The sequence below is a fragment of the Erythranthe guttata genome, chromosome 1 (assembly GCF_056151865.1).
Source record: "Erythranthe guttata isolate IM_541 chromosome 1, IM_541, whole genome shotgun sequence".
NCBI classification, from domain to species: Eukaryota; Viridiplantae; Streptophyta; class Magnoliopsida; order Lamiales; family Phrymaceae; genus Erythranthe; species Erythranthe guttata.
Window position 1 is genome coordinate 755364 of NC_142533.1, and position 25207 is coordinate 780570.

General features: G+C 34.7%; 3 protein-coding genes across 5 annotated transcripts; 1 reads left to right on the forward strand and 2 right to left on the reverse strand.

Moving 5' to 3' along the window:
* Window positions 1-16: 16 nt before the first annotated feature.
* Window positions 17-1462, reverse strand: LOC105977208 (uncharacterized). The gene is made up of 4 exons (XM_013002502.2): window positions 1364-1462; window positions 966-1137; window positions 744-873; window positions 17-644 (listed from the first exon to the last, which is right to left on the reverse strand). The coding sequence occupies exons 2-4, from the start codon at window positions 1099-1101 to the stop codon at window positions 185-187; spliced, it is 726 nt and encodes a 241-aa protein (XP_012857956.1). The 5' UTR covers window positions 1102-1137; window positions 1364-1462; the 3' UTR covers window positions 17-184.
* Window positions 1463-4846: 3384 nt separating this feature from the next.
* LOC105977151 (zinc finger CCCH domain-containing protein 23) lies at window positions 4847-6391 on the reverse strand. Its single transcript, XM_013002428.2, has one exon. It carries the CDS (start codon window positions 6251-6253, stop codon window positions 5123-5125), a length of 1131 nt encoding a protein of 376 aa, XP_012857882.1. The 5' UTR covers window positions 6254-6391; the 3' UTR covers window positions 4847-5122.
* Window positions 6392-10846: 4455 nt separating this feature from the next.
* On the forward strand, window positions 10847-22659 carry ALA2 (aminophospholipid ATPase 2). Of its 3 annotated transcripts, none has more exons than XM_013002426.2 (25): window positions 10847-11253; window positions 11764-11999; window positions 12306-12519; window positions 13116-13232; window positions 13811-13903; window positions 13989-14163; window positions 14626-14792; window positions 15258-15362; window positions 15617-15714; window positions 15813-15955; window positions 16393-16489; window positions 16626-16735; window positions 16974-17138; window positions 17459-17613; window positions 17760-17840; window positions 17984-18104; window positions 18235-18341; window positions 19204-19335; window positions 19747-19900; window positions 20442-20559; window positions 20680-20853; window positions 21003-21054; window positions 21253-21380; window positions 21529-21679; window positions 22071-22659. In XM_013002426.2, exons 2-25 carry the CDS (start codon window positions 11875-11877, stop codon window positions 22407-22409), a joined length of 3321 nt encoding a protein of 1106 aa, XP_012857880.1. In that variant the 5' UTR covers window positions 10847-11253; window positions 11764-11874; the 3' UTR covers window positions 22410-22659. The 3 variants fall into 3 exon arrangements, 2 of the variants coding, with proteins under 2 accessions (XP_012857880.1, XP_088671043.1); XM_088814917.1 differs by having other exon boundaries at window positions 11058-11253; window positions 13787-13903; XR_016030079.1 differs by lacking the exon at window positions 21003-21054.
* Window positions 22660-25207: the final 2548 nt, after the last annotated feature.

The following is a 25207-nucleotide window of genomic DNA, read 5'->3' on the forward strand; positions in this document are numbered from 1 at the left end:
ATTTATCAGAATATTCAACATGTTAAGATAATAATTGCATTATACATTGAGGCATAATATATATACATAATAATTATAAGGTGACATCTTAATTTTAATTATGTACATTCCCTGATATTTCTTGAAAGCAATTTACACATCACATGCACAAAAGACTACCCTTTACATTTGATGTGTGTAGAGGTTAGTGAGTTTGACTGAGTCCATGTGGCTTAGAGAAAATACTGAACAAATCTGCATTGTTATCAGCTCCAATGGCTTCTTCCTCTTGAGACCAAATCCAACTCAGAACTCCACAACTTTCATCCATAAAAGGGCAACTGTTATTGCCACTTGAATAATTACTCGAACCTTCTAGAATCAATCCCGGTAAGGTGAAATTTACGGGTTCGTCGTACGAATGAACACTTTGGTCGTCGGTATTCGCTAGGACAGAGTTATTGCTGCTAGGTAGAACTAGAGGCACCGGAGAAGTTGGGGCGGAAACATTTGTTGGGGGGTTTGTGGTGGAGCGGGAGGCGGCAGCGGTGGCTGCAGCCTTGCCTGTGGTGGTGGTGGTGAGCTTCTTTTTAAGTTTTGTGTTCCAGTAGTTTTTCACATCATTGTCTGTCCTTCCTGGCAGGTGTGAAGCTATGGCAGACCATCTATGGATATATATATGAGTGAATTAACAAGAATAATTTAAGTGAATTTATATATTATACAAGTAAAAAAAAATATACATGTATATAAAAAAAGCTTGCCTGCTTCCAATTTTAGTGTATAAACTGCAAATAATATTATCTTCCTCTTGTGTGAAGGGGCCATGCTTAATATCTGGCCTAAGGTAATTAAGCCATCTGAGGCGGCAACTCTTTCCACAACGCTGAAGACCTGAGCTTTGGCTAAATATTATTTATATTTCCAGTTTATGCATTAATTATTTTCCAGAGAGAGAGAGAGATTCTAGAGAGAGAGAGAGATACCAGCCTTGAGAGGCAATGAAATCCAGTTGCCAGAGGTGCCATGCTTGTGGAGATAATCAATAAGAGTGGCATCTTCTTGTGGAGACCAAGCCCCCCTTTTCACTTTGCTCTTCTCACAGCATGGATTCCTTCCCATTCTTTATTAATTCCTCTGCTCCCTCCCTCCTCCACTCTATTAATATTTTCACACACTAGTTAGCACCTGATATATATACTACCACCACTGTGTATATATTATAGTGTGTGTGTGTGTGTGTGTGTGTGTGTGTGCAGGTGATCAAGATAAATCTTTGAGATTATGATATTTCATATATTATTTTCCAATGTTGAGGAACAGTCCTTTTCTTTTCTTGTTTTCACAACTGTTTAGTAGTAAGCTTGACTTTAGAATCCTCTACCTCTTTATCTTTGTCTTAATATGCTTTGGTTAAGATTCCAGAGAGAGAGAGAGAGAGAGAGAGAGAGAGGGATTATTGTCAATAGTCACACTTGTAGATAAACAAGTCTTGCTTCTAGACAGCAATATAATTTCTGCATGTAAATTTCGTCACATATTCCGACCATAGACTTCAAAAAGAAATAGACGACTCCCCACATGCACTAAAGAAAAGTTTTGTTATATTTAAGGCTTACCCAATTTTCTGGACAATTTCCTTTCAAATTGATTAGTCAATTATTTTTTCCTCTAAAATCAGTCTACTTTTTACAATTGTGAAGAACTCGAATCCCACTTCACACACTGTATAATGCTGTGTTTGGATGTTAGATTTTGGTAAAAAGAAAAAGGCAATAAAAACATACAAAGAATAAAGCGTAAACTACCATTTATTATTTTTTTTTGTTTTATTTTTATTTTTTGTTATTTTTTATGAAGAAAATAAAAACTAACCGATTAAAGCGTGCAAATATTTATTTTTATCATTTCTCTACCCTAAAATGTAAGAACTAGTGCAAGGGAATGTACAATGTCGTTTGATTTCCATTGCGGATCAAAGAATTCTAAAATGAGGGAGTTCGATGATTTAAGATATTTATGAAGAAAAAAAATGTAAATTAATTAATGTTTATAAATTTTCACTAAATATATAAACATAGAATTAAATGTCTATCAATGTTGTTAGAACTGGACCAAACCGACTGGTCGGACCGGTTTGACCGTGGCCCGGCAATAAAGCAGTCCGGTTAACATCTAAAAATCGAAAACCGGGGTCAAATGACCAAAATCTGGTTCAACGGGGCAAAACCCGAAAACCGACGAGTCAGTCAAGGAACCCGGTTTTCGGCCAAAACCTCTCTAATCACCGTTGAGTTGGTTATTTGTGGCTAGATTTGAGAGAACCTTCACAAATTAGTAATGGATGACCGGATCTAGTCATGAGTGGTCGAATAATTCTGGGATATGATCATGGGTGATCTAATAGGGGTGTTCGATTACCGGATTTGAAGAATAAAAAATGGAAAAATATAAAGTATAAGCAATAAAATATATAAAAAGTGAAGTGATGTGGATGAAAGTGAAAATAATAACTCGGAGATTAAAAAAATAAAGAAAATAATATTTTTAAAACATTAAAATTAATAAAATAATGGCATATTAAAAAAAATCAAAAACCCGGTTGAACCGGTTCGACCCTATAAACGATGACCCAAATAGTCGTCTGGTTCTGAAAACATTGGTCTATATCACTAAAAATACACATATTATTGATGTTTCCTCTGTGGGCTAAAGCCCACATTCTCTAAAGAAAGTATGAATTAAGGTCTAGTGACGATGAATATAGGTAGGCCCATAGCAAAATAGCCCACCCGGTTATTCCATATTACTGCAGTCATACTAAAACAGTAAAACTTGCCAAAATCATAAAAAAGTAAAGATTTAAAAAAAATATACATGATAGATTTAATCAAGCTTGATTTCGAGCTGAACTTCATATTTGATTGAACAAATATATTTGTTTACGATTGATTTGTTATATTAACAAACACAACTCAAAATAACAGGGGTCAAGTTCGACCAGTGAGACGATGGTGATAAGCTTCATCGTCGTAGAGAAACAAACCAAATCACCAGCTATGGCTCCTAAAAATGATTAAGGAGGTGGGTCGTTATAAACATATAATTATGATTTTATGGACAATTTAATTTGTATTTAGTAGCTATTTTTTTCCTTTTTGTGCTAAAGTAATGGTGGGAGATAGAGACTTAGAGTTGTGTCATAGTCACATCTATGGTCCAATGCCATGAATTGGATAAGTTTGTTCAAATTTTCTTTTTAATTACTCAATTTCTTTTCTATATATATACATATTTGTCACTATCGAAATCAATAATTTGATATACGCTGAAATTTAATTGAAAAATTGCTTCATATCTGATTTATTAAATATAAAACACAGTTACATTACAGAGTATCAAACGTTAATTACATAGATTTATATACTATCTTATACACATGGTAATACATATAATCATAATTATATATTATCTAATTAATAATTTTAATTTAATTAAAAGTATATATATATTTTTTATTTTAATAGTTTGGCATCTGATGTGATATTTGATTAGGACTTTTTGTCAAACGAAAATTGAGAAGCAAAGAGACGAGGCTGTGAATTAAGGGAAAATTACAGGGGGCCCAAACATTAGATATGGTGGGCCTTTTTAGCTAAATTGAAATTCATTGGTCTAGGCTTTATATAATTGATGTATGCAATAACTTAGTCATTTACAGAAACCGAGATATATACGTGCACCGAGTAAATCAAAGTTCCGTTTGAACTAAACATATGAAATGAATAATTTACGGTAAACAATAAATTTATTTAAAAAATAAAAATAAAGATCACTTTATTTTTCTTATAAAATACATTTTTTAAAACATTTAGACATGATTGGTACAACTTTAATTTTCAATCATTTTTTCCATTTTTTTCAAAAAATAAAAATAAAAATAAGCTCCAAAACACATTACAAGATTACCTAAAATTAGGAAGGTGGTGTAATCAAAATAAAAGGAGATTTAACAACAATTTTCGTGAAAAGAACATCCCACTAATAAGCTCTATTCACACTTTATAGGTTTTGTTTTGTACTCTGTACATTTGATCCTTATTGATTGTCAATCAACACATATTTTTGTCGGCTTTTTAGTTTTTTATTTTATTTAAAAAAAAAAAAATATATCTTTTTTTTTGCACTGACCAATATACTATGTAGTATTTCCCATAAAACTTGAGTTTGCAAAATTTACCAATAGCCCATTAGGCAATTAAATACCTTCAACTATTGACTGCATTGCTAAACCTAGAAATGGTCTCTAGATTCTCTTACAACTAAAAGTAGAAGGAAGACCCTTTTTTTTTTTATTTTTTTTTAAATAAGTGATAATATATATTTAATTTTATTTTATTTCATTTCATTTATTTAATCAAAGTAAGTAACTAAGGATAAGATCAGTGGGGAAGATGTGTTTATCAAGTCCACGTCGTTATCTATCTAATCTTTCTTATATTAAATTTTCTTTACTTAGTCAAAACTTGGATAACATTATTTAATTGTGTATCGAGGTACTCAACGTTTTTCTTTTTAAATATTATTATTATTTATATTTTTCTGCAGATGATAAAATACTAAAATATATATCATCTCAACAACATTTTATTTCTTTATTGTACTACAGAAGCCTCAATTAATCAAATTGAACATTATATAATTTGGTCCAACAAAAACCAACATTGTCAAAATAAAATGGAAATTCATAAACTGTGATTTAAATATATTTCTCACATTAAATTCATTAAAACAGATATATATATATTTATATATATATATATATATATAATAATTAATAATCAAAACAGTAGCTGAACATGCTATATACAAAAATTACAAAATTTTCAATTTCCTTTTTCTTAATAGTACTTTCCATTTTCACCCCTCCCGACATTAACCAAAATAATTAATAATTAACCACAACAAAATCAAATATTTAATCATCAAACACTACGGATCTAACCCGACCCGGACATGCAACCCGTATTTACACTACCATCTTCAATGAGTCAGCAAACATATTAACAATTTTTAACAGTCAGAACTTGGATATAGTAACAGGGCTGCCCCGAACCCGAACCTCATGACCCGACCCGGAAACTCAGTTCAGCATATCGGAAACCCATCCAACATCTGGAACCGTATCTGCTGGGTCCACTCGGTCGACCCGACCCAACGAGTTCTCTCTACCGAGTTTAGCATAGATTATTTCACGAAGCGCTCTTCCGGACTCCACTCTCTCCATCACCGGCTCCTCCTCGTAAGAAGTACCCCAATTAGTGTCGAATGCACTGTAACCGGGCCGTGGTACGGCCCGAATGGGAGTGGAAGGAAGGCTCATGAATCCGGGTCGGACTGCCGACGGGCTTCGCGGTGACCCGTATCCAAGGCCCCACGACGGTGGGCTCAGGCTCAACCCCATGCCCATGCCCAATCCCATTTTCATCTTTTTCAGCTGCAGACCGCGCATCGACTCAGTGAGTTGACTCAGACGTAGAGAACCACCGGGTGAGACCGGAGGTGAAGCGGTGGTCGGAGAGGATGGCGGAGAATACAGCGTAGATTTAGGAGAGGATCCGACCAGAATGAACGGATCGTGACCGGTTCGAGCAGGGGAAGCGTCTGGGCTGCTGTTGTACGGCAGGACCCGGAGCTGGTCGGGGGTGTGAGCGAAGAAGCATACGTGGCGGCGGCAGTGGGTGCCATCCTTGCAGGGCTGCGTACGATAGCGAGCGGGGTGGAGCCAGCACTCGAATACGCCGTGGGCGTACTCGCAGGTGTCGCCCCTCACGCACGCGCCCTTGCGGAAGTCAGGGCACGCGCTGCCGGAGTAGTGGTACTTGCGTGGGTCCCTCCGGCGGGCTTTCTCCCCGGGATGGGCGAACGGGCACTCCGTCCAGTCATGTGACCTGGCACGTGCGCACTTCTTCACCTTGAACTCGAACATCCGGAAATTATCGCACGAGAACGCGTCCACCGGAAAATCGAAATTGTCGGAATCCTCGTCATCCGCCTGTACGACGACGTCGTCGTCTTGGTTCGAGGGCAGGTAGCGCTGAAGCGCCGCCAAAGCCTTCTCGTAGTGGTGGTAACCATCTGGGCTATTTGTGGAAACGTTGTGGGTAATGGGTGAGTGAATGTGGGCCGTCGGATCTTCGGTTCTCTGGTAATCCCAATACGGGATTTGTACGGTTGGATTTGACCTATGAGGATCTCCGATCATCATCATCATTTTTCTGCTGTTTTTTTCTCTCCTATATATTTTGACTCACTCCACTGAGAGACTGTCATGATCGCCATGGATTTGCATGCTAGGGTTCCTTTATAAATTGTTGGTTCTAACCGTAGTTAGCTGTTTCAACTTGACCATGGTTAGGTTAACTTTTCTGCGGTAACTTTTGTTTTAGCCTTTCCTCCCACTATATTCACTAGGGCCCTATGCTAACCAAGTGGTGGTTAAATAATACTAAATAATTAACCCCAATTAAATAAATACCTACTAACCTTACCTTGGCATTCACTTCAAATACTCACAGACTCTATTGAATGCTTGTTTTTTACTGTTAGAGAGTTGGATTCTTGTGCTCCCACAGAATAAAATAAAATTGTTATTATTATTATTATTTTTTTAATTTAACTTTATTAAATATTTTAGTAGTTGAGGTGCTGGTTTTGTGAGATGTTGGGTGCATACTGCTTTTTTTTTTTTTTTTTGATAAGTATGTTGGGTGCATACTGCATAGCCAATGTTTTGGTGCTGTTTTATTTTCTTTCTATTATTTCCTACAATAATTTTATATTATGATTCATAATAAAAAAAAATTTTGAAAAATTAAATGTGTTAATTAAAATTGATTGTGCGCCTTTATTGAATGGGCAGTGCACACAGTAATGTAAGGGCAGATACAATTGGATAAAAGTTTTGTACCCACCAGTCACGCCAACAGGCCCAGGTCAGTTTATTACAGTGGCCCACGGCCCATTACTTCTGGGGCCCAATTCAACTACGTTTGTTGGGTCAGAGCCACAGTCGCTTTGACTTTTGACTTTTACAGTCGGTGAAGTTAATTTTCCCATGCGTACCGCAACTCGAATAAATATATGAAAATAATAATATATTATTATTTATTAGTACTAAAATATCTTCCTCCTGGTACAGAGAACTTTGGCGTTTTCTTACCGAAAGAACCGAGGATCTCGTGACACGTGGAAGTCTTCTGTGATGCCAGTTTCACGGCAGACCGCTTATTTATGGCTAGTCACGCAGCTGATATATACTATAATGTAAAATACTAAGGAGAATAATGGCAATTATTTTTGATACATTTTTTATTTTACTGTTTTTAACACCACACGGTATAGTAAAATTAAATTCATTGATTGAATAATATTTTATTTAAATGCCGTACTAAATAGTAGTAATATCTACTAGTATTTTAAAAATAACAAATAAACGTTTAAAGTATATATTTTACTACGATACACAATACGGCAACCGGTTGTCGTTAAAACGACAGGGCGATGGATACGAGTGACATGGCATGAAAAAAATATCCGCCCAAAATGTCCGGTTTCTTATCCTGTCTAGCAAATCCGGAGAGAATCTGTACGGACAGCCACGTGGCACGCCCCTCTCACGTGACCTAAAATCATGGCCATTCACCGCGTTCCACGTTTGTGGTAGCGTGTTGGGTTTTGAAAGCGATGCGTGAATGCGTGGCCTTTTAGTCTTTTCGGATATGGATCGAATTGTTACTGTCCTTCTACTACTACTGCTTTGGACTTTTGACCCCCTCTCTCTCTCTCTCTCTACATCTCTTTCTCTCTCTTGTCTTTTGAATTTAATTTTCCATTTTTTTTTTAATTCTCCACGTCCTCAAAACTTATCCACAAACTCATCGGGTGATGATGATGAACCGGTCTTAGATCTAATTTTAACATTATCCTTAGTTTTGTTTATTTTTTACGAGTAGGACCTTTAATTCATTAGATTTGTCTTTTAAGTCAAAAAAAGTTTTTTTAATTATTTATTTTAAATACTAGTACTACACCCGTGCGATGCACGGGGTAGCATTTACAAAGGTAAAAAGGAAAAATATTTACATACGTCGTGAATAAAAATAGTAATAAAACAATATATAATAAATTTATTAGTAAAATTAAATTGACAAAGGGTTATATGAACTTAGATCGCCATATTATGAATTAATCGTTTAGAAATGAAGTATATTGAACAAAATAAAAATTAATAAACGTGTCATACATGTATTCTAGAACTCTAGCAATTGATAACTCCATTATTTAGTTCTTTAACAAAACTAATTAAAAATACGTATATAAATACTGAAAAATTTATTTCATTTAAATACATTTCGCAGTAACATAAAATTACCTAAATACGAATCCATAAATCAATGTATATAGTTGTATACCCGTACTCGTAATCATAAGATACAACAATTATAAATTACCATTGTCGTGATCGTACTAAAAAAAATTCAGTAATCGTAAGAAAAATTATACTATCATGTCCTTCCATTTGTAAGTGTTTCAAATTCGAGCACTGATGCTTCGCCTCTGGAGTCGCTTGATGAAGTCAAAATTTGAATACTTGTTGCCCCTTGCTACTTTTCCTCTTGGCAAATGCATCTGCAACAAAATCAAGATTCACATCTGCGGAAGCCCTGGCAAAATGTTCAACGGGTGAGTTAGGTTTTTTAAGTTTATGAGGATTCTAAGTCATAATAAAATTTATTGTACGACTTGAACCACACTAAATAGAAACTAAAATATTCTAATACAGTTACTTGCTCAACCTTAAAGAATACTAAAATAACAAATTGCTCAACCTAACATTTGAAAAAACATAATTAAAACCAAACCCATCTTTGTGAAAATCTTAATTAATTACCAAAATTTGGTTCTAATGTAAATCATATAACCAAAAATACTAATATGAACTTTGAACTGTGCAGTGGGATTCAAAGTTGTAATTCGCTTTATCGAAAATATGAAAATAAACTTTGTAAATTTAAAAAAATACAAATTGTGGACAAGTTTTCAAACTCCGATTCCAATATGATGAGCACCAAAATACCATTACCTGTGAGAGAGTGACTCTACACACTATGCGGTAAAGATAATGAATGTGAGAATCATATTGGGTGCCATTTTGAGTTTTCGTCATCTGCCGATAGGAAGTTGACGAAGCTTGTAATCAACGGTGAACTGATGTAGGAAGCAGTCGTGTTGATTCCTGGAAAAATCATAGAAAAAAGAATTTATTACATATATATTTTGGATAAGATGCTCGATCACATTTATAGCATCTATGAAATGTCGCAGCCCTTGAGCGAATCCTGATTCACTTTTTTGGAGAAGACCTTATTTGCTGAGATGGAGACCGGAGTATGGTTCAACATACTTTGATTAAGAAATAAAATTCCATCTACAAAAACGTATAAATGGTAGCAATTTAAATTGTAAAAAAAAATATCTGAAGATTAATACTAACAAATTAGAGCACTATGAATAATCAATATCTGAAATTGTTTTGGCATAAATTGGAATACAATATGCATGGCAAATAAACTGAATTTGAAGTGAATAGCAGACAATACCATAGGTTATTTCAGAGAAGGATATGGAGATACAACGGGGAAATCGGGCTTGCATTCACATGTTGGGGATGTAAAACAGTTGGAGTGTTCCCTGCATACACCAACAATTTATCCATTTAGAGGTATAGAACCACAATAGACTATTTTGTATTACATAACCATGTTCTTCATCACGCGAGCAAAGATTAAAAAATAGAGGAGATGTATTAGATTACTTGTCATCCTAAACTGAATTTGTTAGTGAACTGCATATTTGCACCTGCCACCTGTCAAATGAATTAGCTATATCAGCAATATAAATTCAGTGGAAGTGCTGATCCACATATATAGAGATGCCAACACTTTTGTTAAATTTAAAATTATTAAAAAGACAGACTCATGAGAAATGCCTATGCGGTTGAGAAATTATATATACCATGTCGTACAATCATTGTTCCTAGCAATCCATGCTGAAAGAACAAATTTACAACGAAAGGAAAAAAAAAAAAAAAAAGATGTTTGCTATAAATTTTGGATCTTACCTAGGGTTGTTGGTAATAATACGTGAACATTAATTTCTGAATAACATTTCAACGAAATCTGGAGAAATCGCTAACCCCAATTAAAAAATGAAATAAATAAACAGCGAATTAAGAAATCCTCAAATTATAAGCAAACAAATAAAATTGCGTGCCTGGAGACGAAATCCTACTTCATTACCAAACAAATAAAAACACTAAGAACCTTATCAAAAAACCCAATAAATTTGAGCATAAAATCCGACTATCACTAACCTCTTGAGGATTTGGATGCACGAAAACGACAGTTTCGAACATTCTTGTGCCCGGACGAATTCAATAGTTAAAAGATTTATGGTGGCGCTTCAACAATTTTTGAAAGATTTATTTATGCTATTCATTCAAGCGAAAGGAATTTTAAATTAATTCCAGTTGGTATAAAGATGTGATATGCAATTTGAATTGAGAAGTTATAAGAAAGAAGTTCCGAGAAACCGATGAAAAGAAGTTTTCGGAAAAATAAATCTCGTGAGAGGTTATACATGCAGTTGAGGGAGGAGAACTTGTTTTATTTGTTGCAAAATAGTCCTAGAACTATCAAAAAATTATAAGAACTGCCCTAGGGTTTTGTAACCCTAAGCGCCACGTGTCAACATATTATGCCAAGGATTGTCTTTTTATATATATATAGATAGATTACCTTTATTCATGGACTAAAATTTCGTGTGGGTCAATGGTACTGTGGCTTGACAATTAGACGACCTCTTATTAACGGGCTAAGTTTAACCCAAACGGGCTTTAAATCATTGCGTCTTGGTTTGAAAACGGAATGCCCATTCGACTCTTTCAGGCCCATTAGTGAAAACGGAAAGCCCGCTTTATATGAAAGCGTTGCAGAATAAACAACGATTCTTTGAACAGAGAAACGCTGGAGTTGACTGATGCGATCACAAAGTGCAGCCAACCTACGCGTTTTTTTGCAGCACAAAAGAGCCCGGAAAAATAGTCGCCCGGAGTTCGTGTATCGGGTCGAATATTCGCGGAATTTTTGATCTTCAAACCGCGTCGTTTGGATTTGCCAACCACTCAGTAGCTAAAATCACATTGATCGATAGGTAATATTCTTCCCCTTACGCCTTTTTTTTTATAAATGTTTTTAATCGAATTTTATTTGTTGAATCAGCTGCATTGAATGAATTACCTATTTTGATGGTTATTTTTTTGGTTAGTTTTGTTTTGAAATAGCTGAATTTATCACGGACTGCGACGTATTCATTGATTTTATAGCCGTAGAAATCTCGATATTTTAATACGAAACAGCTGGAGAAAGTGTCGCGTTTGTATGTGAAATTTGAGTCAAGTTTTAAGGATTGCTGTAACTTAGGAATCATGGATACGTGATAAAAAAAAAAAAAAAAAACCCCCTCCAGCCACGTAGGTGTTTCTTGACGGTGCCGGTGAGCTGCCGATTTAACTAGTTTAGTGATATGAAACAATGAATTGTTTTGTATATTTATTGGACAGAGTGTTTGAATCAATATTATGAAATGTGCTCTTCTTTTTGATATATATAAATGTTCATCACAACTTTCTATTCTGCTACTAAGATTTTGAAAATGTCGCAGGGTGGAGATAAGTTTCTAAACTTGGACACTGCTACCTCCGGAATGTCGCTGATACCGATGTCGGCATTGCTTTGATCCTTTTAAACTTAAGTTCATGCTACCAAGTTGATCATGAAGCGTTATGTTTACATAAACGATGACAATCTAGCACAAGATCTGTACTGTGACAATCGTATATCAAACAGAAAGTATACCATATGGAATTTTCTCCCAAAAAATCTATGGGAACAGTTCAGGTGAAGATAATATGTCGTACATAAGCTCTGTACATCATGCATAAAATCAAGTTTAGTTTTATTTTATATCACCTTGCATTTCCTTCACTTCGGTCTAAAAGCAGCGGTATACATTTCTAATGAACGTTTAGTAAAGAATTTGACTGGACTAGGGGATACCTAATTTTTAACACACTTATCATGTTCTATTTCCGGCCATTTGTCTCTTCTTTCCTTTTTCTTTAATGTTGCAATAACATCTTTTGTCTTCTCTCTCCTCCCATTTTCCATTTGTCGTATCTAACAGCTCGCATATTTTCTTTCCAGCCGATTTATGAACCAGTACTTTTTGTTGATCGCTTGCCTTCAACTGTGGTCTCTGATTACTCCTGTGAATCCTGCAAGTACATGGGGTCCTCTTATATTCATATTCGCGGTCTCCGCTATAAAAGAGGCATGGGATGACTACAACAGATATCTCTCAGATAAGAAAGCAAATGAAAAAGAAGTTTGGATTGTCAGGCAGGGAATCAGAAAGCTTGTATGTAGAATGCCTCGTCTTTTTTATTCATTTATACTTTTCTTCATTTGACAGTTCTCTAGTTTTCTGTTCTATTATCAATCGGATTAGATAGGGCCCATTTAGCTTGCAAAAAATGTGGCTGATGCTCGTGAATTCCATGTCCATAGTTATCAAAAAGGGAATTGGAAAAAAAGAGAGATTACTTTGTCTGCTTTTCAGTTGAGACTCCTTTATTTACTATTGTCTGCATATGTGTTCCCACGTTCTGTTGAAACTACGGGCTGAAGTCCCCTATCCATAAGTGTATATCCTCTTAAACATAGACATATGTAGTACAAACTTAGGGATGTTCAATTCCACACCCCTCTTAAATATTGAGGCATTATGCTGACCATTTAAGGTTGACTAGATGTTGGGGCGCCGTGGGCTGTGTGGGGTACTGCACTTCCTCCGTCAGTGATTTGGCACATGATGGTTGCAATTTAATGTTTATATAAATTTCCTTTTGGCCTTTTCAACTTTTATCGTTATCTTTTTCCCATTCCACTTATCATTTCATGCGTCCAATTTTGTCATAGTTTATCATTTGCCTTGTGCCGTGTCTATTATTTTAGATCCAAGCCCAAGATGTTCGTGTTGGGAACATAGTGTGGCTGCGCGAGAATGATGAAGTTCCCTGTGATCTTGTCTTGCTTGGTACGGCAGATCCTCAGGGGATTTGCTATGTGGAGGTAAAAAAATTCCCCCCTCTTTATAAATTCATAATTTGTTTCTTATCTGGTATTCCAACACAAACATTTCACCGAACAGTTGACAATGCCTTGAAGTTAAGCTGTGCTGTAGAAATGTGTTGTGGCTTGACGGGCTATAATAGGTTACTTTGTCAATAAGATAAACTGTTAACATCTGTCTTAAAATAAAAAAGTAACCTCTGTTTCTCGCTAACATCTATCTTAAACTCCCGTAGATGTATTATCCTTATCATAGCCTATAATTCAGGTGCATCCATAAAGATGCCTAAGGCTGAAAAAGTTTCAATTTTATTCTTTTCCTGTCTCTTCTGAATTCCGGTTTCCTATTTTATCTAGTCCCCAAACCTTAAACTCTAGGGACTTTTGGATCCGATCAACTGGGCTATGTCTAGAACTTACCTAAGGTGTGCTTTGATGTCCTCTTGAATTGACAATGTCATTTGCATGTATAGCCACAATTCTCTATCATGTTCCTGTATGACTTAAAAAGTTCCTTTCAGAATATGCAGCATCATCTAACATTTAGATGATAGTTGTTATGTATTATGTGTTTGTAGACAGCAGCACTAGATGGGGAAACTGATCTGAAGACACGGGTGATACCTTCCGCATGCATGGGGATAGATATTGAGTTGTTGCACAAAATCAAGGCAAGACATATATATATATATATATATTAACTAAAATAGACTATAGTATGGAGCACATGTCATTTTCTTGTTCCGCTTGTGTCAGGGCGTAATTGAGTGCCCCGGCCCAGATAAAGATATTAGGAGGCTGGATGCAAACATGCGACTGTTTCCTCCATTTCTTGATAATGATATGTTCCCGTTGACAATTAAAAACACACTTCTTCAATCATGCTACTTAAGGAACACTGAGTGGGCATGCGGAGTTGCTGTGTACACAGGCAAGTGTGTGACCTTTTATCTATTTGGTCTTTCAACTCTGTTTATCTATATAACTCATAAAATTGAGTACATTTCATTCTTGAGAAATTTGATATTTCTAGATGATACATTACAATGTAGTTGATTTGCTCTCCTTCTTGAATTAAATTTTGTTTAAAGTTACATGTTAATTTCTGAGTGGTGGAATTGAACCTCGCCTCGTTTCACTGTTTTTGTTTCAGTTTTTAACCGATGTATCAGAAAATCAGCATGATTTAACAATTCATTATAGATGTAGTGGGAACTCACTTTTCTCTTTGTTTCATCCGTTTTTTGTAGCCACATGCTTGTTCTTTCTTACTCTTTCGAGCTTCTTGTTGACCCTGCAATTCGTGTTGCTTAATCCAGTAATTTTCCTACTATTTTACCTTGGCTTAAAGTACTTTTTGGTCTAACTTATCCTCTTCTCTTTTCTATTACAGGCAATGAAACCAAGCTAGGCATGTGTAGGGGTGTACCTGAACCAAAGCTTACAGCTGTGGATGCCATGATTGACAAATTGACTGGGGCAATTTTCGTTTTTCAGATAGTTGTCGTTATTGTTCTGGGCATAGCCGGGAATGTATGGAAGGATACAGAAGCAAGGAAGGTATATATCATTGAGACCATTTATTAGTCTTCCTTTGACTCCATCTATAGGTTACTAATTCAAGAAACTCTACGCAAAAAATATACAACCTGAAAGGGGGAAAAGCTTGTTGCCAAAACTTTTGTTTTCTCACCTCAATTTAAATTCTTTCGGATCAGTTTTAGGTAAACAACTTTTATGAACTTAACTACGTTGTGCAAATTTAGGTTGAAGATAACAGATAATGACATTGTTAGTTAATCTATGTGATTATCGTATATGAATTTAATTTCAAGTATTTTGTTACTTATAACATTCACCACTATTCATTGTTGTCAAAAGAAGAATTTTATAAGCAGCACATAATTCAGCCGAGAATATAGTGCAATATTAACTCTTTGACATAAAATTCCTGGCACATCTTTATGATTTTAACCCTTAATTGTTTTATTAACTAATGCTCTCAATCTTGATTTATTCATGTAGCTATGGTATGTTCGATATCCAAAACAAGGTCCATGGTATGAGCTCCTGATCATCCCTCTACGATTTGAATTGCTTTGCTCCATCATGATTCCTATATCAATAAAGGTAATTTTTTTAGTTTTCAAGTTATCTAATTACCATATTTTTCGTCATTGTTATAGAATTTTTTGGAGTTAAACTTCTTGTGATGGATGTTGTTCTAAAGCCTGTCAAAATACTCTTAAAGAAATTGGATACAGATTTTTTTTTAAAATCATCCAATAATTTCAGTAGTTTGCTTCTTGTAATTGCAATTTACTTTGACCTCAATAAGAACTGTCACATTATCTTTGAAAAGGGTGTGCTCTTCGTTGTTGCAGGTCTCCTTAGATCTTGTTAAAGGCTTATATGCAAAATTTATTGATTGGGATGATCATATGGTTGATCTAGAAACAAAGACTCGGTCCAACGCAGCCAAGTAAGAGACACTACTAGTTGCACTCATGGTATAGATAGTTGGCAAAAATATATATGCTCCATGGCAGGTTTAATTTACCCTTTTTTTCTAACTTGTAGCACCGCAATTAGTGAGGACTTGGGCCAAGTTGAGTATATATTGACAGATAAGACAGGAACCCTTACTGAAAATAAAATGATCTTCAAAAGATGTTGCATAAGTGGACGATTTTACGGGAATGAGAATGGGGATGCTCTGACAGGTATGATTGTGTCTAGTTGTTTATCAGAAATTTTCCGTATTTTGGGTTTCTGTCCCATAAAGCTCCATTCCTTGAAAAATCAGAAGTTAAATATCTACTTAATGAGTGGAGACTTGTACTCCTTATAAGCTAGAGACATCTGCACTGACTAGTCAAGAATGTCATTGTGTAATGCTTGGCCATTCGTTGCATTGATTAGCTGATTATATTTGGATGGTCCAATGTTTGTATCCCGAAATACAAGTTAAATTTGTCTTATTTTTGTTGATTTCAGTAAATGCTGTGCTTTCATTTCTATTATCTGAATTTGTTCCAGCAATATGTTTATATGGTAGCTTATATGGTAGCAAGTCTTTTTATTATTTTATCTGGTTTTGTTTATCGTCTTTTGATATGCAAGTACAAGTATAAACTAAGATAATATCCGTGCTTAACAGATACAGAACTGCTTAATGCTGTATCCAGTGGCTCTGCTGATGTGATTCGATTTCTAAAAGTTATGGCGATATGCAATACAGTAATTCCTGTCCGAAGGTACATTAATGTCTTGATATGGAAATGCTTGCACAAACGGGACGCGAAGGAGCCAGAACTATGAGTCATGTTTGATATGATTTTGTTCCTGCTAGTGATCTCTAACCTTCATTGTTTTTGTCTATTACTTTTACAGCAAAAGTGGGGCAATTTCATACAAGGCACAATCTCAAGATGAAGAAGCTCTAGTACGTGCTGCTGCCCGTTTGCATATGGTTTTAGCAAATAAAAATGGGAACATTCTTGGTAAGTTTTGTAAATCTCTAGTTGGATGGTGGGCTAGAGGGCCTTCCCGACCTAGATCTTTAGTAGCATATAATATGTGTTCTGACACACTAAATTCATTTTACATCTTGAAAGCAAATTCAATTGATTAGCTACTGAGATTTAAAGAAAAATTAATTGATTTTTTTTAATAATCTTCATTACTGTTTGTTGTAATTTCTGTAGATGCGATGTTCATTTAACTTTCCTGGCTATGCAGAGATCAATTTGAATGCTTCATTACTCCAATATGAAGTACTGGACATTCTGGAGTTCACTTCTGAGAGGAAAAGAATGTCTGTAGTGGTCAAAGACTGCCAAAGTGGGAAAATCTTCCTCTTGTCCAAAGGAGCAGATGAGGCTATTCTTCCTCATAGTCATGCTGGTAATCTTATTCGTCTTTCATGGCTGATCTTCGAATGTTATTACCAACTTTTTAGTAATGTATGTTTGTTTAGTAATTTGTATCTATCCTCGGAAGAATACTTACCTTGTGGTCACTCTTTTCCCCATCTCTATATAAGAGGTGAGATAAGTCAATAATTTTGCTGGGGCACTTGGTTCATTTCTCGCATATTTCTGGGTATAACATCTCAGTTTCTGGCTTTGATCTTAGATATAATTTATATTTTGAATTTGATGTAACATCTTATTGTTCAATAGGATGGATATTCTTATCATATCTAAAAATTAAGTTTGTATCAGGACAAGAGATTAGGACTTATGCTGAAACTGTGGAACAATACGCTCAACTGGGTCTGCGAACATTATGCCTTGCTTGGCGTGAATTAGATGATGATGAATACCAGGAATGGGCCTTGATGTTCAAAGATGCTAATAGTACACTAATTGATAGAGAGGTACTATGAGAAATCTTACCACTTTGAGTTTTACCCATCTTTTTCCCAGACTCCCTCTTTACCTGGTTCACCATCTTTCTGTGCTTGTTAGTTTCTTGTTTGTTTTTCCTAGAAAATTTACTTATCATACTTACTCTATTCTGCAGTGGAGAGTAGCTGAAGCTTGCCAAAGATTAGAGCATGATCTTGAAATTCTTGGTGTTGCTGCCATTGAGGATCGTCTACAGGTGATACTATTGGCTCAGGAAAACCTATCTTTACCAGTTTTATTTTAATACATAAGTTCTGTTTTCCATTCATTACACCCTTTGTAATCTGTTGCTGAATAAGTTGTTTCACTTGTACTCTTTCAACTTTTATAACAATCCAGGATGGTGTACCAGAAACAATCGCAACTCTTAGAAAAGCTGGAATAAATTTTTGGATGCTGACTGGAGACAAGCAGAACACTGCTATTCAAATTGCTCTTTCTTGCAATTTCGTGTCCCCAGGTGACTTTTGCATTTCCAGTAGTAAATGTAGGCATTTTAGAAATAAGTGATCTGGAAAGTGATACAAAGTTATATGCTGCTAGTTTGTCATATTTCAAAGTTACAAACTGGTTTTGTGCATTGTTAACAGAGCCTAAAGGACAGCTTTTGATGGTTGATGGTAAAACTGAGGATGAAGTATGTAGGAGCCTGGAGAGGGTTTTACTTACTATGAGAATCACAAATACTGAACCTAAGGTATGATCTTTCATTTAATCTCTTTCACCATTGTTTGATGGACTGTGTGTTGTGAGTCTAAATTTCTCACTTCTATTTGTTGAATAGATTACACATAGATATGACAGAACTGGAATTATAAGAACTTTATTTTCCATCATTTCCATGTAAATTGACATGAAAATATGTTAGTAAAAACTTAATGTGATCATATTTTTTCTCTGTTGTGTGGTCGCTTTTCGATTTGCTTTTGGAAATTTCCATCTCTTTTCTTGAATCTGAATCAGATCCACTGATCATTAATGACTTACGGTGGGTGTGCATCGTGGAGCTTAATGAGAATGTATAGTTGAGTTTTGAGTCAGCAGAACTGTGAGCTTTCTTATATCAATAAAGATAGGGTAAAAACCTTATATTTCTGGGTTATCTTATTATTTCTGGGTTATCTTATTATTTCCAACTCCGTCCCTTTTCTAGTCACCGTATTATTGTCTATCTCACCTTGGATTAGTAAATTATTGATTTATTGTGAGCCCCCAGGAATGACTGAGGGCAACATTGCAGCATTGGAACTTATGATCTCTTGGTTGTGGATGAATATATTAGAAATTAATTGGTATCAAGTCACTATTCTCTTTGGTACAATTAAATCTGTAGTAATACGCCTGAAGTCATTACCGCATTTAAATGCGAGCAGTTGAAGTGAAAGAAATATGCGAATGTAGCCGATAATTCCTTGTAATTCTGCCTCCTATATTTTCTACTCTATAATTATGCAAGGTAGAGTTATCTTAAAAACGTGGGGAACTAAGAGAATTCCCGATTACAATTTTTGCTCTTTGTCCGGTCCGAATTTCTTGTAACAAATATTTTACTGTCTCAGGATGTAGCTTTTGTTGTTGATGGCTGGGCCCTTGAAATTGCCCTTAAGCATTACCGTAAAGCATTCACAGAACTTGCGATTTTGTCAAGGACAGCTATATGTTGTCGCGTCACTCCATCCCAGAAGGCACAGGTGCCTTAATATAAATTTCATTCTTATTGTCCTGTATATATTCTCTGGTGAATTATATATTATAAATACTAGTGCTTCACATTCATTTATATTGAACCCCAAAAGAAAAAGAAGAGAAAAATATGTAGGGTAGAAAAGAGGTGTTTAGAACTTTAGATTAAGGATCTGAAATTGGAGGAAAAACAGAATAAAACATGCCCTGGTTCAATATACTGTATAGCTTTACATTGTAGACCAACTTTTCTATATAAAATATTGTATTATATTTAATTTATCTTTTCTCAAGCAAACAAAATTACTAGGCAAGATGCAACAAGTCACTGCAATAGGCATCTAAAGATGGTTACTCTTCTTAGTTCTCCTTTTTCCTACTAAAATGGCAATGATGCTTTTCCTTTTTTACCTTTTTAGCTTGTAGAACTTTTGAAGACATGTGACTATAGAACGTTGGCCATTGGAGATGGTGGAAATGACGTGAGAATGATTCAACAAGCTGATATTGGGGTTGGCATAAGCGGGAGGGAAGGATTGCAGGCAGCAAGAGCGGCTGATTATAGCATTGGGAGTAAGATCTTGCCTACTGTCCAAATTAACATGACCTCTAAATTGTTGGGAAATTCTTTGTTCAATAGTGCCCATATGATTATTTCAATGAAGAATGACATCATAGTAACCTTTTGAGATTTTTCACTCGCTATAAATTTGGAAACAAACCTTCATATCCTGAGTGGATATTTTTGTGAAACAAGAATGTCTTAGCTAACTGGACCGTTGTATTCTCGTATATTTGATTTACCGTGGAAGAGCTGAATAAACTGATATCTTCAGGAGACCTTAGACACCCATGTTTATATATTGTTTGGTATTTTGGTGCCAAAAGTTTTTAATTTTTTCCCTTTTCCTTCTCTTAGTTCGCCAGAACCTTTAAATGATGAAAGAACATATGAAGATGTTTGAAAAGATATTCCGCATTCTATTATGGTAGATCATTGAGGCTGTATGATGTTTTTGTTTCTGCTCCTTTTGAATCTTGATTAATGTGTACTTATGTTTTTAACCTATACTTGACAGCAGCATTAACATATACTAATATTCTTGTCTTGCAGAGTTCAGATTTTTGAAAAGACTGATACTTGTGCATGGACGCTATTCATATAACCGCACAGCATTTCTTTCCCAATATTCCTTCTATAAGTCCTTACTAATATGTTTTATCCAGATCTTGTAAGTTCCTCTATTTGCTGGCATTCATTCTAGTTCAGTTGATATATCTTGCTGCAGTTGTTTTGAGCAGCAAAAATGAGTACAGGTTTTCCCCGTATGCTGACCGGGCCATGGTTCCAGTTTCTCTTTCATTTCAGGTGTCTCAGGGACCAGTCTTTTTAACTCTGTCAGCTTAATGGCTTATAATGTGTTTTACACCAGTGTTCCAGTTTTAGTCAGTGTTCTGGACAAAGATCTAAGTGAAAGAACCGTAATGCAGCATCCTCAGATACTCTTTTACTGCCAAGCAGGAAGGTATTGAATCTATGCTCTTTCTTTAAGTAATTACTTTATAACTTTGCTTCCAAATGATTGCACTTGCAGTAAACAACGGTTTCTGAAATTTATTTTTCATTAGAGACTTATATTTAGTATTTTGACGGACTCAATAAAACTTGAAACAGACTTCTTAACCCTAGCACATTTGCTGGATGGTTTGGCCGGTCTCTCTTTCATGTGAGTGATTCTGATTTCTCTATCTTCTTTACTACCCAATTTATCTTAAGGTCAAAGAAAAGGGGTCAACAGAGTCATAATTTAGGTTGGGCTTAGGTGGGAAATTTTTGTGTGTGACCTCAATGGTGAAGTTTTTGTCTTTCTCTGGTGAAGAAAGTTGATGGTATAGTTGATTCGTTAATCTGTTATGCTGTACAGGCAATTGTTGTTTTCGCCATCACTATACATTCTTATGCTCTTGAGAAAAGTGAGATGGAGGAGGTTTCAATGGTTGCACTTTCTGGATGCATTTGGTTGCAGGCATTTGTTGTTGCATTGGAGACCAAGTGAGTAGCTATCTTTCTCTTGCACCTTTATGCTAGCTCCTTGCTTGAAATGTGTTAAAAAAGTTGAGTTGAGTTGATCCTTAATATATTATCCGACATCTTGAATATAGTTGAGTTGAGCTCACACCTTCTTGTTTGGCCTTTCCAGTTCTTTCACAGTATTGCAACACCTCGCAATTTGGGGTAATTTAGTCGGCTTTTATGCCATCAACTGGATCGTTAGTGCTATCCCTTCGTCGGGGATGTACACAATAATGTTTCGCCTGTGCAAGCAACCCTTGTACTGGATTACAATGATTGTGAGTCTTCTTTTACATTCTTTTCTCCCTTGATATAGATTTATCTTCTGTATAGGAACTTTGAGCAGACATCTTTATCTACAAGTTTCATAAGAAATCAAAATCCCAAATTATTATTCAGATTTTTTTATGATGAAATTAACATTTGTCATCGTAAATATTGTCATTGACGAAGTTTGGTTAAAGATTCAAATTCTAGTTGCAAAACTACACAAATTAAGGTTCATACCATAACATAATAAAGACTACAACTATTTATTAATTTTGTATGATCAATGATGTCATAAAATATCCTTAATTTTTTATCATGTGTTTTGCGAATTCGATAAATACTCCTCGTTTTTTAAATCATGCATGCACTGACCAAACACTATATGTACATCAATTTCAGCTTATCGTTGCAGCTGGAATGGGCCCCGTCCTTGCACTGAAGTACTTCAGATACACATACAGGTCCAGCAAAATAAACATACTTCAGCAGGCCGAGCGTTTGGGAGGGCCAATCTTGTCATTAGGAAACATAGAATCTCAGACAAGAACCTTGGAGAAGGATCTCTCCCCTTTGTCCATATCACTACCTAAAAACCGTAACTCCTCCGTTTATGAACCTCTGTTGACCGAATCTCCCAATTCAACGAGACGGTCTCTTGGAGCAGGGGCCCCGTTTGACTTTTTCCAGTCACAGTCCAGATTGTCTACCAATTATTCGAGAAACTGCAAAGATAACTGATTTAATGATCGACCTATCATTAGTTATACTCCATGTTTCTTCAACTAACTTAGGCGGGATTTTGCGAATTACTTAGTAAAGGAACTTGTGTAACTAACTGTATGGGTATGGCTCATTTTTGTTTCTTTTATATATGGTTTTTTTCTTTTTCTTTTTTTTTTTTCCTTTTTAGGGTTACATGGAAAGAGGGGGAACATATGTATAAAAATGATTCAATTTCTTAAGTATATTTATTCCTCTTTGGTTCTTTCGTGGATCTTTCATTGGGTGAAGTATACTGGGCGATTTATCATGCTAAATCTATACACAATCACGCTATGTCAATGTATGTATACGTATATGTAGACACGACCATGGGTCGGGTCCGGATCCAACATTTTGGGGACCGAAACCGACCCGTGCTAAGGCGGGTCTGGGTCCAAACCGGATTTTAATATTTTTTTTTTTTTTGTTGATTTTGTAATAGTAAATTACAATAAAGAAAACAAAAAGTAAATTAAAACTTAAAAGTACTTGACCTTAACGTTAAATTTAAAATTATAAAAAAATATATCAAATTTTATTATTTTTTTTAATAGGGTTATTATCTACCATACCAGAGTAATTCTTCGAACACATGGTGTGCGCGTGCGTGCGTGCGTTTATTATATGATGGTAAAATAAATTAATTAAATATATATATATATATATACTAGAAAAGTGCACGTGCGTTGCACGTGTCGTAATAAATATATAATATGTTGACGCCATGTTATTTGGCATTCTTAAGAATGGTGTGAGCGAGATGCAAATTTGTTACACAAACAAGATATAAAAAAGGATTATCTGTAAAGTTTTTGAGCAATATTAGTTAAAACAAAGAAAAATAGTTTTATTCATAATGTTGTGAACGGTCTGCGTTTCTAAATGGGCGTTAGATTTCATTGAAAATTCATTGTCCCACATGTATTGTGAAAATGTAAGTAATGTATAACCAATACATTGGATATCCCTCCATAACTTAAAAAAATAGTCCATAGTCCTCATAATTACAAATTTGGCATAAACTGTATAATGTTGTTGTTTGTCATTCGTTATGGGAAATTAAGATTAATCAAGTGTAGCATAGAAGAAAGTAAAAAATCATCCTTAATTTTAAGAAAATGGGTAAAATAGAGTTTGTACCCATGTAATATCAAAAATATCGCATTCACTCCCATGTAGTATTAAAAACTAAGAAAATCCCCCTATTTTTCACAGCCATTATACCATATTAAATTGTACCATTTTTTAACTCTAAATTATACCATATGTAACACTTGCCACCTTAAAGTATTATTTGTAACACTTACCCCTCAACCATCATTTAATTTCCTGATAAAAATAACAACATTTAATTTGTATATCAAAATTTTAATAGCTTCACAATTTATCTTTTATTGGATAGAATAACTAAAAAGAATAATTAAATTATATTATTAAAATATATATTAACAAAATATCATATCTTAATATTTAAAAATGTTATCTTGCGTTGGGTACAAATTCAATAACATAACATCTAATTGATTTTGTAACAAATACACTTTTAAAAACACTAAGAATTAAGTTATTGAACAAACTTAAGTATTTTAATGTATTTAAATTCATTAATTTTTGAAAATATATTTTCATTCATTATTATATAATACATATTATTATCAATGTTTTTCCAATAATTTAATATTAGTTACTTCCAAATTATATATGATCCAATAATTATTGTATCGTTATGCTATTTATTATATACCAAAGAAATATACACTTTTACAGTTTCAAATACTGCATTGACTTTTCAATTGATATTTTTGATAAATTATGTGAATTATTTTACAATTATTTCATCCAACCAAAGTGGAAATATATTAAGATTATTATTATTATTTTTTAAAACTTAAGATGTAAAATAACTGATGCAAAATAATCAATGGGTTAATTATCTTATGCAGCAGCTTTCAAGTGCTCACGTGTAGAGACAAAAAAAATCGGTTGCCGATCCCCTTGCGGGATGGGCGCATAATCACTAACACCTTCAATAATTATTTTCGGCAAACGACCTTCCTAGGTCAGTATGGATTGCATATCAATGTGATGTTTTTGGGATATAGGACATTCAACCATAAGGATTGGAACGCAGTCGCAGAAACTCTAGATGAATATGGATCAATCTCAACGTAGGAGAAGAGCGCAAAACTTGAATAATTTAAGGTGGTGGTGAGATATTTCAGATATTGGCATTTCCAACCCCATATGGGACCTTTTTTATATTTGAGTTACAATAATCAGCATAGGTATATTCTTTTAGTTATTTCTTTTCTTACCCACTTTTGGGGCTTTTGTGTTATAGATTGTATTAGGGATTTTTTTGTCCGTTTTTATTCCTTATCTCTTAGGGGTACCATTTTCTTTGTGTTAGGCCCACAATGTTTTTAACCAGACCCCCTTATACTTTCATTAGTATTTAATGTAATAAAAGGAGTTTGACCAAAAAAAAAAGGAGGGTTAAGGATTACATATCTATAAATCACGGGTGCATAACGTATTTAACCTGTTTTATTCAAATGAATATTATGGAATACACATTTTTTAATTCAAAAATTAAAACATGACTGTTAACACTGAATAAATGAAGAATATTACACAATACATGACTATTAACATTAAATAAATCAAGAATATTCAACGATAAAATTTTATTTATTCAATGTCACCCTTTATTGAAACTTCACAAATACCACAATTAAAATTGACAAACAATCAAAAAGCACAATGTTGTGGCA